This window comes from Palaemon carinicauda, chromosome 38, assembly GCF_036898095.1.
Source record: "Palaemon carinicauda isolate YSFRI2023 chromosome 38, ASM3689809v2, whole genome shotgun sequence".
Lineage (NCBI taxonomy): Eukaryota > Metazoa > Arthropoda > Malacostraca > Decapoda > Palaemonidae > Palaemon > Palaemon carinicauda.
The window spans coordinates 63,313,555-63,327,986 of record NC_090762.1 but is presented as its reverse complement, the minus strand read 5'-3'; the positions used below and the strand labels follow the sequence as shown (position 1 = coordinate 63,327,986).

Here is a 14,432-nt window from a genome sequence, read left to right as displayed (position 1 = left end):
GCTGCTGGCTCTCATCTTAATTTGTGGGATAGAAACTTGCCGTTTATTAAATTTCTTATTCCTGATGTGGATATTAGTCTCTAGCACAGCCGTTCAGTTAATTCTTTGTGGTGGTTGCATGAGATTTGTCCTACTTTTGACCCTCCATGGCATTCAGATTTTCCCAGATTATGTGAATGTGAGCAACCACCTTAGTACTGACATCCAGATTTTTGTAGCAATGCGAAGTACTTTGAAGATCGTATCCATCAATTCTCCAACAAAGAAGCTCTTCAATCTAAACGACGTAATTATAAACAATCATGAACATGCACCGTCATTCCCAATAATAGCAAATAGGCTACAGTATTACAATTTACAAACAGCAGAATGAACCTTGTTCAATCATCTCCTTTTTCTATAGTTAATGGAAAGGACCTTATCATTGTGTACAGTATATATATATATATATATTATATATATATATATATATATATATATATATATATTTATATATATATATATATATATATATATATACAGTACACAATGATGTATATATATATATATATATATATATATAGATATATATATATGTGTATATATATATATATATATATATATATATATATATATATATATATATATATATATATACTGGTGGCTCTAAATCTTCGATGGGTAGCCTACTGGTTGTACTGCAGTATCCTTCTTATTACCTCGTGAGGCCTTAGTATTTACATCTGAATTATCAGTGATTTTACTAACAATTGACATTGTTAAAACAATTGAAGTTTGTCATTTATTCCCATTCAAGAAGTACCAGAGAAGCTTTCAAAGGTTACATACAAAAGAATCAACTGGCATTACAAAGTAAAGAGCGACTCGACAAATTCTATTGTTGAGAGGTAAATATTGTAAAATGCTGCATTTCCGCCCCTGTTGGAGTTGCTGGTAATGAAAAAGCAATTGCAGCTGCTAAATCACCCATACAATTTACCACAACTCGGCATTAAATTATCCGTTAAGGGCTATGTAACCAAAATGAATAATTTTATACCAACAAAATGGCTAAGTATTTGGAATACTGAATCAGAAAGTAATAAATTAAAAAAAAAAACTAATTGTTTCTCCTTGCGAATCATCAGGTCAGAACGATAAAAAGTAGTGATTTTAGCAAGATTGCTTATTGTTCATACGAGATTGACTAATCTGTTTTTTAAGTGCTCACCTCATGGAAGAGTTCTCAGGTGTAGTGAGTGTGACTATCTTAAGCAAAAGACATAATTTTTGAGATAGTGAAGTCTTTGGAAGTCAGCGATATTTGTGTTTTGGTCAGAAAAGTTTGTCCGACATATTATCGAATTCTAACGGTTTTAGAACCATGAGTTTGTTAAAATTCAATTTCCTAAATCGCAGATTTTTATCTCTCATTTTATTTTTTATCTCTTAAATTTACTATGAATTTATTTCATTCATCAGAGAAAAATATATTTTTTCATACCGAATTTATTCGGACCAGCTCTGTAAGAGTAGAGCTTGACCCGTTGGGCTGGTAAATCTCTTCCTTTTAATAAAACTAATAACCATCTTGGCGGTATGTAGTACTACTATAAGTATGCAGTCAGTTCTAACAGTCTTGCCTTTTCCATTTTAAGACTCAGTGCTACATAGTATTTTAGAGGTTTTAATCTATATGTGACGAGATTGTAGAATGATCTTCCTAATTTGGCGCTTGACTCAGTTGATGTTTAGAAATTCAAACCTTTTGCCAATGTTTTCATGTTGATCAAATTGACATAACCTTCTTAAATAGATTAATGTCACTTGATTTATTTTAACGCTGTTAATGATCTTAAAAAAACATTTCATATTTTTTATAATTCATTACTTCTTTTATAAAGTTCATTAGCTATCCTATTTTCTTTCTCCACTGGGCTGCTTTCCCTGTCGGAGTCCTTGCAACATCCTGCTTTTCCAAACAAGGTTGTAGCCTAACTATTAATGGTTATAATAATAACACTATAAAGTATACTTATACATGTCTCTATTAACATAATCTTTTCTCTTGTAAGGGCGATTCGAAAAAAAAACCATAATTGGTTTAAAATTTGGTATTACGATATTCTCGGTTTAATGGTCCTTAGTTCTATTATACCAAAAGTACAAGATGGACTCTTGCACAAACATGATATCTTTTCGCTCATCTAGCTGTAAATGCATAATGGATAATCTTATAACATTTTATATACTTTTTCCCACCGCGTTTTTATCCCTTTCTCATTTCTTTAGAATTTCCTCCCCTCTTCCTTCATGTTTATCATTTTTTTTTTTTTACCCCTTCCTTCAGTGAGCCTTTTTCAATTGTATTTCATTTAGGACTCGCCCCATTAGCAATCAATTCTTTTCATTTTGAAGAACCACGGATATAAAATCCTTTACTTTACCAGTAACTCCTTCCTTCTTTTCTTTGGAAACTTGTTCTCTTTAATTTTTACTCGATCATTTCCCGTCTCTTCTTCCTTCAATAAATTTTACCACTTGTTTCTATCCCCCAATTTCCCTTTAAAGGAACTCGTGTTCTTCCTCAAGCAGATTTTTTTCCCTTCACCAGAAGACTCTTGGATAAAACTGCTTGTATTTTTCCCCCAAGTCAGGCTCCCTTCTTCGGAAATTCCCTAGAGAAGACCTCGTTTACTTCCCCTAACAAACTTTACCATACAACGGAACTTCACTTTCTTGAAGGCTTCCCAGTTGGGAACATCTTAGACGCGGGTCCATTGAAATCTAGCCTGCCTGGAAACCTCTAGTTATTTCAGAAGAACGTTCGTCCTGTTCTGTAATGAAACTAGAAATGAATTGTGGGAGGGATGGAAATTTTGGTCAAAGTTAAGAAAGATAAGGCACAGAGGAAATCGTGCTAGGGTGAAAAAGAATAACCAGTTAAATTCGGGCTCCATTAATAAGCAAGAATTTCGTAGCCATCTATTTATCTGTTATTTTATTCTGGTAGGAAAAAAAGATCCAGGACAAGAACGCGTTTATTATTGAAAGCAAAGAACAGAAGGCTTCGAAAGTTGGTGGGAATAAATGTAAAACTTTGTTTACGCTTTATTTGCAATTTTGTTATTTATACTTTCATATGAAGCTCATAACCCAATTATAATACTATGGCAATAAACGCTTAATTATAACCACCAATTCAATACTCAATTTTTCTAGAATAAATTTATAGAATAGTTCAATCTAAGCGAAGGTCTTTTAATTAGAGTAATTTCTATCGAGAATAAAATGTACCAAGAAATCGTAAAAATAAAACCTGATAATAATATTGTATACATGAAGTATACGGCAGCATGGCATATGATATATTGCAAGCTTCCACTGAAATAATAAATAGATTTGAGGGGAAAAAAATAGAAAAGATGAAAAATACTATAATTGAATAAAAATAACTGCACAATAAATTAAATAACCTGATGGGGACAGATGAGTATATAAATGTCAAAAGGTGAATTAGCAACCAAGGAAAATAAAGTATGCTTATGTGTATTTTCAAATCTTGAATCTTGGGAATGGTCTGATACAAAGGCTATGGCATAGCATTAAGATCTTTGATTACATGGGTAACACTAATACTCAGCCTAAGATTACTGAATACAAAACTCCAATCAATTAAGCGAGAAAGAATTGAAAGAAGGTAATTTAGAGACATTATGACAACTAGTAACTTCCCAATTTGGATTTCAAGGCTAACAAAATAAAAACAATTGTTCTAATCTGATTTGGAGTTAAAAAGAGAAACTGATCTATTTTGGAATTTAATGATGATAAAGATAAAAGAGAAACCTTTTAGAATTTATTCTACACAAAATTCAGAAATTTTCTCAATTTTCAATATCCCTACGCATTTAATACCGAAATATACTTGAAAATAAAAGGAATGGCAACAATTTTACCAATTTTACAGAACAGCAGGAATTTTCTATCCCAACAATAAGCACCTTAATTAACTGTTCGTGACGTTATTTGCTTTTATATATAAATTTTGTTATGAAAACGTATTCAAGAAAAGAGAAAGGAGAGCCAAGTTTGCAAAACATCGCACAATAGAAAGAATAGCCATTATTTTTTGCAAAAGAAATTTTGCGAGCCGTATTCAGCGAGAGACTATTAGGTCATAGAAGCCCTTGATGTCTCGATATTCGATGAATGGAGGACCCTCGAGGTTCGCTTTTCTTTGTCTTCGAATTGCCATTTCGTGGACATGTTGGAGGACTTCAAGTTGTCCTCGATGGAATCCACTTGACCACAATACAAATGACGTGTTGCCGATTATATAGATAGAGCCTCACGCCAGAGAGACGGGCCCAGTTGCAGTACTAATGTGTCTTTTTTAGCAATTGCTTTTGTCTCGTCATTTCAGTTGAGCGTTGTGTACTGTGCTCTTTCGAACTAAGGATTTTATTATCTGTCCTATTATTTTTATTTAAGGCCAGTGGTGTAGGAATGTCTTTTTATAGTTTATGTATGAAAGATCTATTTTAATGTTGTTATTGTTCTTAAAATATTTTGTTTTAATTGTTCACTAGTTCTCATATAGTTTATTTAATTTTTACCCATTGGAGGATTCGGGCTTATGGCATCCTTCTTTTCCAACTAGGGTTGTAGCTTAGCTAGTAATTATATTAATAATAATAACCTTATCTAGCCCTGGCTTAACTAAAACAAGGAAAAGAATTTCACTGGAATTTCGCTATGAAGGAAATGAATGGATCTAGTATTGTAGATGATTTGATATGTAGTTTTTCATTGACAAACCAACCGTTAAGATTTCGGGTTTGTTTCCTTAGACTTTGTGTGTTTGTGGCATTTGCTCAGTGGAGTTCCATGATAATTTTGATATAGCGATATTAATGGAGTCGTATTGTTCTCCCATATTTATTCTTATTTGACGATGTAACGAGAAATATGATGGTCCTAATACAATGGTTATGATAACGACAATAGAAGCATATTATCACTCTTCAATCTAGTCATTCTTCTGCTCCAGGCACGAACATGGAATAATGTCAACATTTCCAAGATAAAAGCGTCGAAATTGGAAACACAATTTTCCCCTGTTGACTCTTTTGAATTATCCATCCATCAGTAGAGACTGACAGAAGTAGCTAAAAAATACAAGCTCATTATTGAGGTTTTTATTTCCACTTCATTCACATTTACCCATGGAGAGAAAGAGACTGGGAGTTCCTTATATTTTTAATTTATCCCGATTCTTCGGCCATAAAAGTACGTCAAAAAAATTTAAAAGTTAAAAAAAATAAATTCTAATAGTTATTTCAATTTTTATTTTTTTCATTTCTCCCTCATTTGATAAGGGGTTCTGAAGATAAAGATGATTATTTTACGAGTGCTACTTTTTATTTTATTCTTTGTTCATGTCTTTAACAGACTTTTATGCCAATTTTACTTCCATGTGTATCTGAATATTTTTTTTCATATACAGATATATTTAAATTTTATATATTAATTAGCTTATTTAATCTTTTTAGCTGCTTAAGATGGACTCTTTTCATTTACTCATATTTGTATATGCTTCCTTATTCATCCATTTTTTTAACGGTTCATTCTTAATTTTTAGGCGATTTGTTTCGAGTAATTATATATTTATTCACTAATTGTAAAACGCCCAAAAAGTAGATTATTATTATTATTATTTTTTTTTTTGAGACACCCTTTTTTCCTTTCTCATTTCAGTCTTTCTTCGGGACTGGGCTAGAAAATCACACTAGGATGTTCGTTCTGTTTGACTGTCTTAGTATTCGTTTAATGATATAGGTAGAATATAAGTAATAATTTTTAAAGATCTGAATTATTTTTTCCTCGCTCTCCTTATTGGGTTCATATTCTTAAATACGCCTTTTCTTCAAGTAATGTTCTTACATGAAGAATATATATATGTATATATATATATATATATATATATATATATATGTATATATATATAAATATATATATATATATAAATATATATATATATATATGTATATATATATGTATAAATATAAATATATATATATATATATATATATATATATATATATATATATATATATATATATATATATATGTATGTATGTATATATAAATATAAATATATATATATATATGTATGTATATTTATATATATATATGTGTATATATATATATATATATATATATATATATATATATATAAGATCAATGTATACCACCTTCATATATTATAAAAAAAAACATGTCATCCACTCATAAACTGACACTGCTATATCCAACAACTGTCTTAATCATTTATCATAGCCAAACCTTTCCTTAACTGACTTATGAAACACGTGGTTCGAGCGTGTAAGTATGTTCGTCATCCTGCTGAACTGCGTGACCCTCGGAATGTACGAGCCTTGTGAAGACGAACTCTGCAAGTCCAACAGGTGTAAGATCCTTCAGGTGAGTGAAGGATTCTGATGTGTGAATCCTATTTTAGGAATTTTGAATTTATTTCCGTTTATAAATGTGAAATTTTCAATATGCTTACAATGGAGGTTTTGATTATATGAAAATAAACTTTTACTTCTTTTTATCTTTAGAAATCACTTTGGATGTTCAATTTTAGTATGTCTAGTATTCTTGGGCCTTCTTTGGGAATTATGAATTTATTTCTGTTTATAATTGTAAAATGTTCAATATGCTTACATTCGTGTTTTTGATTATAGGAAAATAAACTTTTACTTCTTTTAACTGTTAGAAATTAGTTTCAAAGTTCAATTTTAGTATGTCAAATATTCTTGGGCCTTCTTTAGGAATTTTGAATTTATTTCTTTTTATAATTGTAAACTGTTCAATATGCTTACATTGTTGGTTTTGTTTATTTAAAAATAAACTTTTACTTCTTTTATCTTTAGAAATTTCTTTGGATATTCAATTTTATTATGTCTAATATTCTTGGGCCTTTAATAATTTTGAATTTATTTCTGTTTATAATTGTAAAAAATCAATATGCTTACATGGGTGGTTTTGATTATATGAAAATAAAATTTTAATTCTTTTATTTGAGAAATTGGATGTTCAATTTTAGTATGTCTAATATTCTTGAGCCTTCTTTTATTAAATAAGAAATCAAATGTGTATGCTCTAAAAAGCATATGGAAATATCTCGCTAAGATTTAGTTTCCCAGAGGAATTAACCAGCAAACGGGTATACACTTTTAGCATTTGTGTGAACGGCATTTTATGGAATCACCAAATATTTTTACATTTAGATAAGAAAATCTTCAATATGATTGTATCCTGAAAATGGATGAAATTTGTGTTATAGATTTTCTTTTAGAATATTCTAACGTGTTAATGTTCCCTTAAATTTTTCCCTGTTTGAAAAAGTGTTAGAACTCGATTCTTCAAGAGCTTTTTATTTATTTATTATTTGAGCGTCTGTGTTTACATTTACTCTATATTTTCTTTGTTAACATTGCTACAGTTACATCATTACTTAACCATCAAATTCAGAATTCGAATGTATGAGAGATTGCAATTCATAATTGTTTGTTTTCCTGTAGCCCCTTTGAATCCCGCCTTGGCATTATATGTATCCTCCTTACTTATAATTAACGCCACTGATATCATTGCAGATGTTCGATGACGCAATCTTTGCGTTTTTCGCCGTGGAGATGGTCATCAAGATGGTAGCCATGGGATGGAGTGGTAAGGGCTCATATATGGCGGACTCGTGGAATCGTCTGGACTTATTCATTGTTGTTGCTGGGTAAGTCATTATTCTCTCTCTCTCTCTCTCTCTCTCTCTCTCTCTCTCTCTCTCTCTCTCTCGTTATAAAGACAGGTTGATAGATAGATGTCATTTTATTTTCATATTCCTCTAACCATGGTCGTCTAATGGCTTTAGATAACAGAGATGAAAATGAAGTAGTGGATTATAAGAATATCACTGCGTTAAAAAAAAAAAAAAAAAAAAAAATGGAAAATGATGAAATAAAAAGGATGGCAGGTGTAGTAAATATTACAGAGGTGATAAAGTGTCACGACTGAGATGATTTTGGCACCTGTTGATGATGGTTGTGAGGGAGGGAAGGAGGAGGGCTTGGGAGGAACCTGTGTGGGGGGGGGAAGAAGTTTGAGAGGGAGTCAGAGAAGTAGGTGGTGAGATAAGGTGCAGGATAATAAGGAGAAGAGATGTTAGATGGAAGAAAAAGCCTTTAATAGAAGGCATTGGAGAGGGCGCATTAGGCAACTGACCCCTTGACGTGGAGATAGCGGTGGGAAAGATGGAGGTGCTAGCAATCGGAGAAAGAACTCTTGAGTGAAGGTATAAATATATTTTTGAAAATTTGTTCGTAGTGAACAGAGCGCAGAATGGAGCTGTTCAAGTGCTGATTGCGGGTAATGAAAAGAAAATGCAGAAACTAGTAAGAGGAGCATGTTGAGAGTAAATATGACCTAGAGTAAATTCATGTAGATTAGTAGAAATTAGTGCGTTGGAGTAATAGATAATAGAAAAATGAAAATAATTGTGGTATTTACAGATAATGGGGAATAATATAAGAAATGAAGGGGGTCAGAATTAATGGAGCGAGGAAGGTACCACTTGCAATAGACTTGGTGTCCATGAAAGTTATTATACGGAGGTATTGTGTAACCACCTTTCAGTAATATACAGTAAGGTCATGGATGTGAAATGTGGGAGACAGCCGTGGTGAAAATTTTCGTGTAGATGAGAGGACCTCAGAATTTTCGGAGGTGTTTAGATAGGATGGAAAATATGGAACAGAGTTAGTGAGAAGAGTGTTCATTTTGGCAGTGTATTTGGAACGGAGGACTTGGTGTATAAGATAATTGGATTGGAATGGCCTAAACCTGGAAATACTAAATTTATAATACATGAAGGGCGATAGAATTGTGTGAGGAGGGGGTTGGTAATGTGTCATTAACCATTGTGTAGGTGCTTGGAGCTCTCAGTGCTGAACAACTGTCCTTCGCCGATGGTTTATCCACAGTTAAGCGGTCAAAGTATGAATATGACAGTAATTGAAGTGCTGTTTACTTTTGGAACCACCCATTATTTGTATGTATATATATATATATATATATATATATATATATATATATATATATATATATATATATATATATATATATATATAGTATAAGAACATCGAAAATCCTCCGTAAAATATGATATATATATATATATATATATATATATATATATATATATATATATATATATATATATATATATATTACGGAGGATCTTCAATGTTCTTATACTATATATATATATATATATATATATATGTATATATATATATATATATATACATATACATATACAGTATACATGTATATATATATATATATATATATATATATATATATATATATATACATATATATATACATATACAGTATACATGTATATATACACACATAATGTGTATATATATATATATATATATATATATATATATATATATACACATATATATACAGTATATATATATATACATATATATATACAGTATATATATATATATATATATATATATATATATATATATATATATATATATATATATATATATATATATAGTATAAAAACATTGAAGATCCTCCGTAAATTCGCCTCTGTTTAAGAGGTAAAGTGGCCAATATCTTTTGAAGTGAACAGTTTATTGATTCTGCCTCCTCACAGTTCTCCTTTCATTGTTCTCTGTATTGTTTCAATTGGATCTCTCTCTCTCTCTCTCTCTCTCTCTCTCTCTCTCTCTCTCTCTCTCTCTCTCTCTCTCTCTCTCTCTATTTGCTTTACATTTGACTTCGGTTACTCATACCTTTTATTTTGCATTGGCGTTAGTGACCATGTTTTCCTACATTGCTTATGTTTGACTTTGCCTCTACTTTCTCTACTTTACATTTGACTTCGGTTTCTTATCCCCTTTTATTTTGCATTGACGATAGTGACCATGTTTTCCTTCATTGCTTATGTTTGACTTTGCCTCTACTTTCCTATTTTATTTATGTTTACGTTTAATAGTACTTTTATTTTATTTGTTGTCACTCCATGTATGTTACTTGCTTCTTATTTTCAAGAATATCCATTTTTAGCTGTAATTTCTGTGTTTTAAAAATAGCTAAACTCGTTTAGGAAAACTTGTATGGTTATTTCCTTTCGGACTCTGTTCATAGATGATGTATTTCAAGACGTGCTTTCAATACTCGGTTCATAGATGATGTATTTCAAGACATGATGTCAATAATCGTTGTGAAGACATTTTAATAGCATGAAACCTGTCCATCATAACGACCTTTCTAAAACATAATGCAATTCCAAAAAGCTTTTTCATAAGAAAGTCATTAGTATGACATACCTTTTACTTTATACGCAAACCCCTTCTGTACCTCAACCTAAAAGAAAATTCTTACGATACTGACTTTCAAAGGAAAATGCACTTTTGTTTCTTGAAAAAGGGGTGTCACATGATTCTGAGTTGATAGATAGAATTCAAGAATGAAGCTGGGAAAGAAAGTGAAAGCCTGGCAGTAGAGGGCGAAAAAAACTCCTTGAGCACTCAAGGGATAAACTGATGATGAGAGAAGAATTGGAAGTAGGTAGAGAAATAACCTTTTGTGTGAAAGTGTTGCTTCGCGGGCATTACAATGCCTCAATAAGCGAGTAAAGAACGTATCATTTAACACAAGGAAACAACGACTGAAATACCCTGGTGGATTTAACCAGGATTAATAAAGACTCTATTAATCCTGGATTTAACTAGAAGGAAATGACATGGGTTCCCTACCGATTGAAGGTAGCAGACTCTGTTGTCAGTCTTACAAACCGGAAGCAGAGTGAAGGAAAATGTAAAACTTTTCCTGTTCATTTTTAACCGTACACATTCCGTCATTAATTATCACCCTTTTTCTTCCTCTCTTAACTTTTCTTTGAACTTGTTCTCTCGGTATTTCATCGGTAATATCTTTGCATTCTTGACTTTCAACCTTTCTTTCACTTGCCTCGCTTTTCCTTTCCCTCTTGTATTTTTACTCTTCCCACAGTTTACACCATTCTTCAAATTCTCTCTCTCTCTCTCTCTCTCTCTCTCTCTCTCTCTCTCTCTCTCTCTCTCTCTCTCTCTCTCTCTCTCTCTCTCTCTCTCTCTCTCTCATTAATGTTCTTTGTTAGTGTTTCCTTGCCATCCTGGTTTGTTTATTTTTCCTTCGATTAGTATTCTCCCCTTTTCGTTTCTTTCGCTTCTCCTATATGTTCCTTGTTTTGCTTGTTTACTGCACGTTTGTCATTATTTTCCTTTCTTATTTTCTTTTTCTTTTCTTCTCATTTATCAACACCTCTAGGTAAACAGTCCAGTGAATCTATTGTTCGCCAGCTGATTCATCTCTCTCTCTCTCTCTCTCTCTCTCTCTCTCTCTCTCTCTCTCTCTCTCTCTCTCTCTATTAGTACTTGGATGGGAGGCTAAAATTAAATTCAGGAAGTTAAGTAAAGTTAAGCCAGTTTCAGCATCTTTGTCCTTAATGAGTAAAGTTGAAGAAACCTGTTTCAGTCAGTGTGGAGAATTGACCATCACTAAATGCTAAGCAATAAGGTGTTTGTCAATCCAGTTGAAACGTTGTTTTATCTGGTTATTCCTTGGATCTGCAACTCTTTTTTTAGAAAGACACCACAATCGAACCATTATTCTCTAGTTTTGGGTATGGCCATAACCTCTGTACCATGGTCTTCCACTGTGAAGGGCCATGGATGCCTAGTGTTTATGAATAGGTGGCCTTTCCACTGCCTGTTTCTTTATCTTCCTCCAATGCATTCATTTTCAAAACCATTGTTACTGTCCTTCCTTAAGTAGAAGTGGATTTTCTGGAAGGGTCTAAGCCTTGCATGATGTGTCAGCTGTGTTATGTTGAGAAACTTTATCCGACATTTTGTTTTTAGTCTATGAATTGTATTTTTATTTTCTCTGTAAAGAGTTGTGTAATATTGTTTTTGTTATCATTACCGAATTTGTTTTTTTAATATAAATAGACTTTCTTATTATTTTTAATTCTTATTCTGTCTGCAGATATTGAGAAAAATTTGGTGTCGTCTGTTGTATTTAGAGACCTTACAGTTGCCTTCAGACAATATATTCTATTGTGCTCAGAAACCTTTGTTTCTTAAAGGATTCACTTGTCCGAGCTGCTAATTCCAAATTTTAAGAAAACAATAGCTTTAAAACGGGATGCCGTTCCTATGGCGAGGGGAATGGTAGTGTATATTAGGACTGACTTTGCTCCTCATACGTCTTGCTATGAGTGTGGGTGTCAAGAGATTCAGGTCATAAAAGTTTGTGTACTCAAAACAGCTCTTATGTGTTTTCCATCTATCGGATTCCAAACTTCGAGGATTCTGTACTTGATTGTCTTCTTACCAGTATGGCTAAGATACAAGATGATGATAGAGAGGCCTCTTGTCCTTGTTTGTGAATTTAATGTTCACGATAGGGAGTGGATAAATTCTGTTTCTTCTGCTGATCACCATTGCTTAAGAGGTTTGTATAGTTTCTCTTTATCAGGTTGTGTGTTTGGTAACTGCTTGGACTTAATATACAATGACTCCTCTGGTGTTGTGACAAGCAAGGCTGGTACTCTAGTTCGGAAGTCCGATCATGCCTTGATTTCATCATCAATTAAGACTGAAAAACCCTGTCCCTGATGAGTCATACTCTTGTGAGATACATATAATATCTTTATGGGGATCTTTTGCATTTTAATTGGTCACAATTGTTTGAAGGGGTTGATTCTCTTGTTCTCTTGAATGGAAATCTGGTCAACTTAAATGACAAGCGTATTCATTCTCATGTGTTGAATACAAAGTGTGGGACAAACCTTGGTTCAGTGATGATTGTAGATGCGCTTTTTTGTAGAAACAGGAGGCTTATCATCTTTGGAATGGTATCAGGTCAGATTTCACTTGAATAACTATACTTAGCTGAGGGCTGTGGGTTCAGAGAGTTTATACTTCAACTGAAAACGAATATATTTAGACCATAGAAGGCATCCTTTCTGGTACAGCCTGGGAACATAATGGCGGGCTACCCTCAAATCTCCACTCTTTGGTGTACTGTAGACATAACAGTTCATCCTTTATTTTAATGAGGTGTGACCAAGGGCATTGAACTGACATACAAACATACCTTCGGAGCCTGTTGCTGCGGTCGGGCGTCACACTGAGGCTAGGGAACTTGACAGTGTTTGAAAATTTTTCTCTAACACATTTTTTGTTGTTTTGCCAGGAATATAGAAAAGAAAGGAATTAAATAATTGACCTTCAACAACTTTTTAAGGAAGACCTAAAAAGAAAAGTATTATTATTTTTATGTAGTGAAACAAATATAAAAAATAAAATAAAATATTAAACCTTATGTGGTAGAAAAGAAAAAAAAATATTAAACCTTATGTGGAAGAAAAGACAAAACAGTATAAGATAATCTTTGGAGGCGACGTTGCAAAGGCTATGACTCACCCCCGAACCTACCTACCTACCTACCTATATTTATGTTGCAAAGAAATGTTGTACACATTTTTTATGCGCACTTTGATTACATTTTTTTTTCTGTGTTTTTGTACATTTTTATTTTTAAGATTTACCACGAGTCCAGTACAGATGTTCATTTAATAATTCATCTGATAGGTTTTATTTTTTTTATATATATATAAATAATGGAATTTCCCTGCGTATTTGTGTTACTTTATTTCTTCTCCATCCTATTTTATGTCTCATTTCTCTTTAATGTCCTTTCCTCGCCCCGATACATTTTTTTTTTTTTTTTTTGCGGAAAATGAATTAGAATTAATTCCCCTTCGTCGTCATCTCTATCCCTCTATCTTTCATATTTCATTGCTAATTTCATCAGTTACTTTCTTTCCCTTGTTTCCTCTCACGTCAAAGGTTAACTATGTTAAATTCATCTCATGGTTTCTTATTTTTTTTTATTTATTCATTTATTTAGTATCCTCTCTTTTATTACCCAATCTTCTTAATGTTACATTTCCCCAATTACTTTTTGCGTGAAAAAAATTATTCATTGATGGTGTTCTCTCGTATTTTGTTTCTCAAGCATTCGTAACATCTCTCCATTCCTTTTATGTTCGTATAAAGAAATGTTAATATATTTACATGCCTGCATCTCTTTCTCATCTTTCATTTCTCCCCAGCATCCTCTCCCTCCCGAGCCTTATATAAGGTATTCCCCTTCCCCCTGTAAGGCTTGCCTTTTTTCACGAATGAAATTTGAATTAATTATATTTTTGTGTGTCTGCCCAGAAGTTTTAATTAGTTGCGGCAAATCACTTCGGAGATGCCATTAAACATCCGCACATTAGGGATTAGCACATCCTCCTCCTCCTCCTCTTC

The 14,432-nt window shown here is 32.4% G+C and overlaps 1 protein-coding gene across 4 annotated transcripts in view; it reads left to right on the top strand.

The window, feature by feature from the left end:
- The first annotated feature begins 6,327 nt into the window (after positions 1-6,327).
- The window catches only part of Ca-alpha1T (Ca[2+]-channel protein alpha[[1]] subunit T), a 340,709-nt gene continuing 332,604 nt past the window's right edge, over positions 6,328-14,432 (top strand). For 3 of the 4 annotated variants that reach the window (XM_068362312.1, XM_068362310.1, XM_068362308.1), the window contains exons 1-2: positions 6,328-6,465; positions 7,644-7,777. In XM_068362312.1, the coding sequence (XP_068218413.1) occupies positions 6,373-6,465; positions 7,644-7,777 (227 nt within the window). In that variant the 5' untranslated portion in view covers positions 6,328-6,372. The remainder of the gene's footprint in view (positions 6,466-7,643; positions 7,778-14,432) is intronic. The other variant, XM_068362311.1, reaches the window with a different exon arrangement.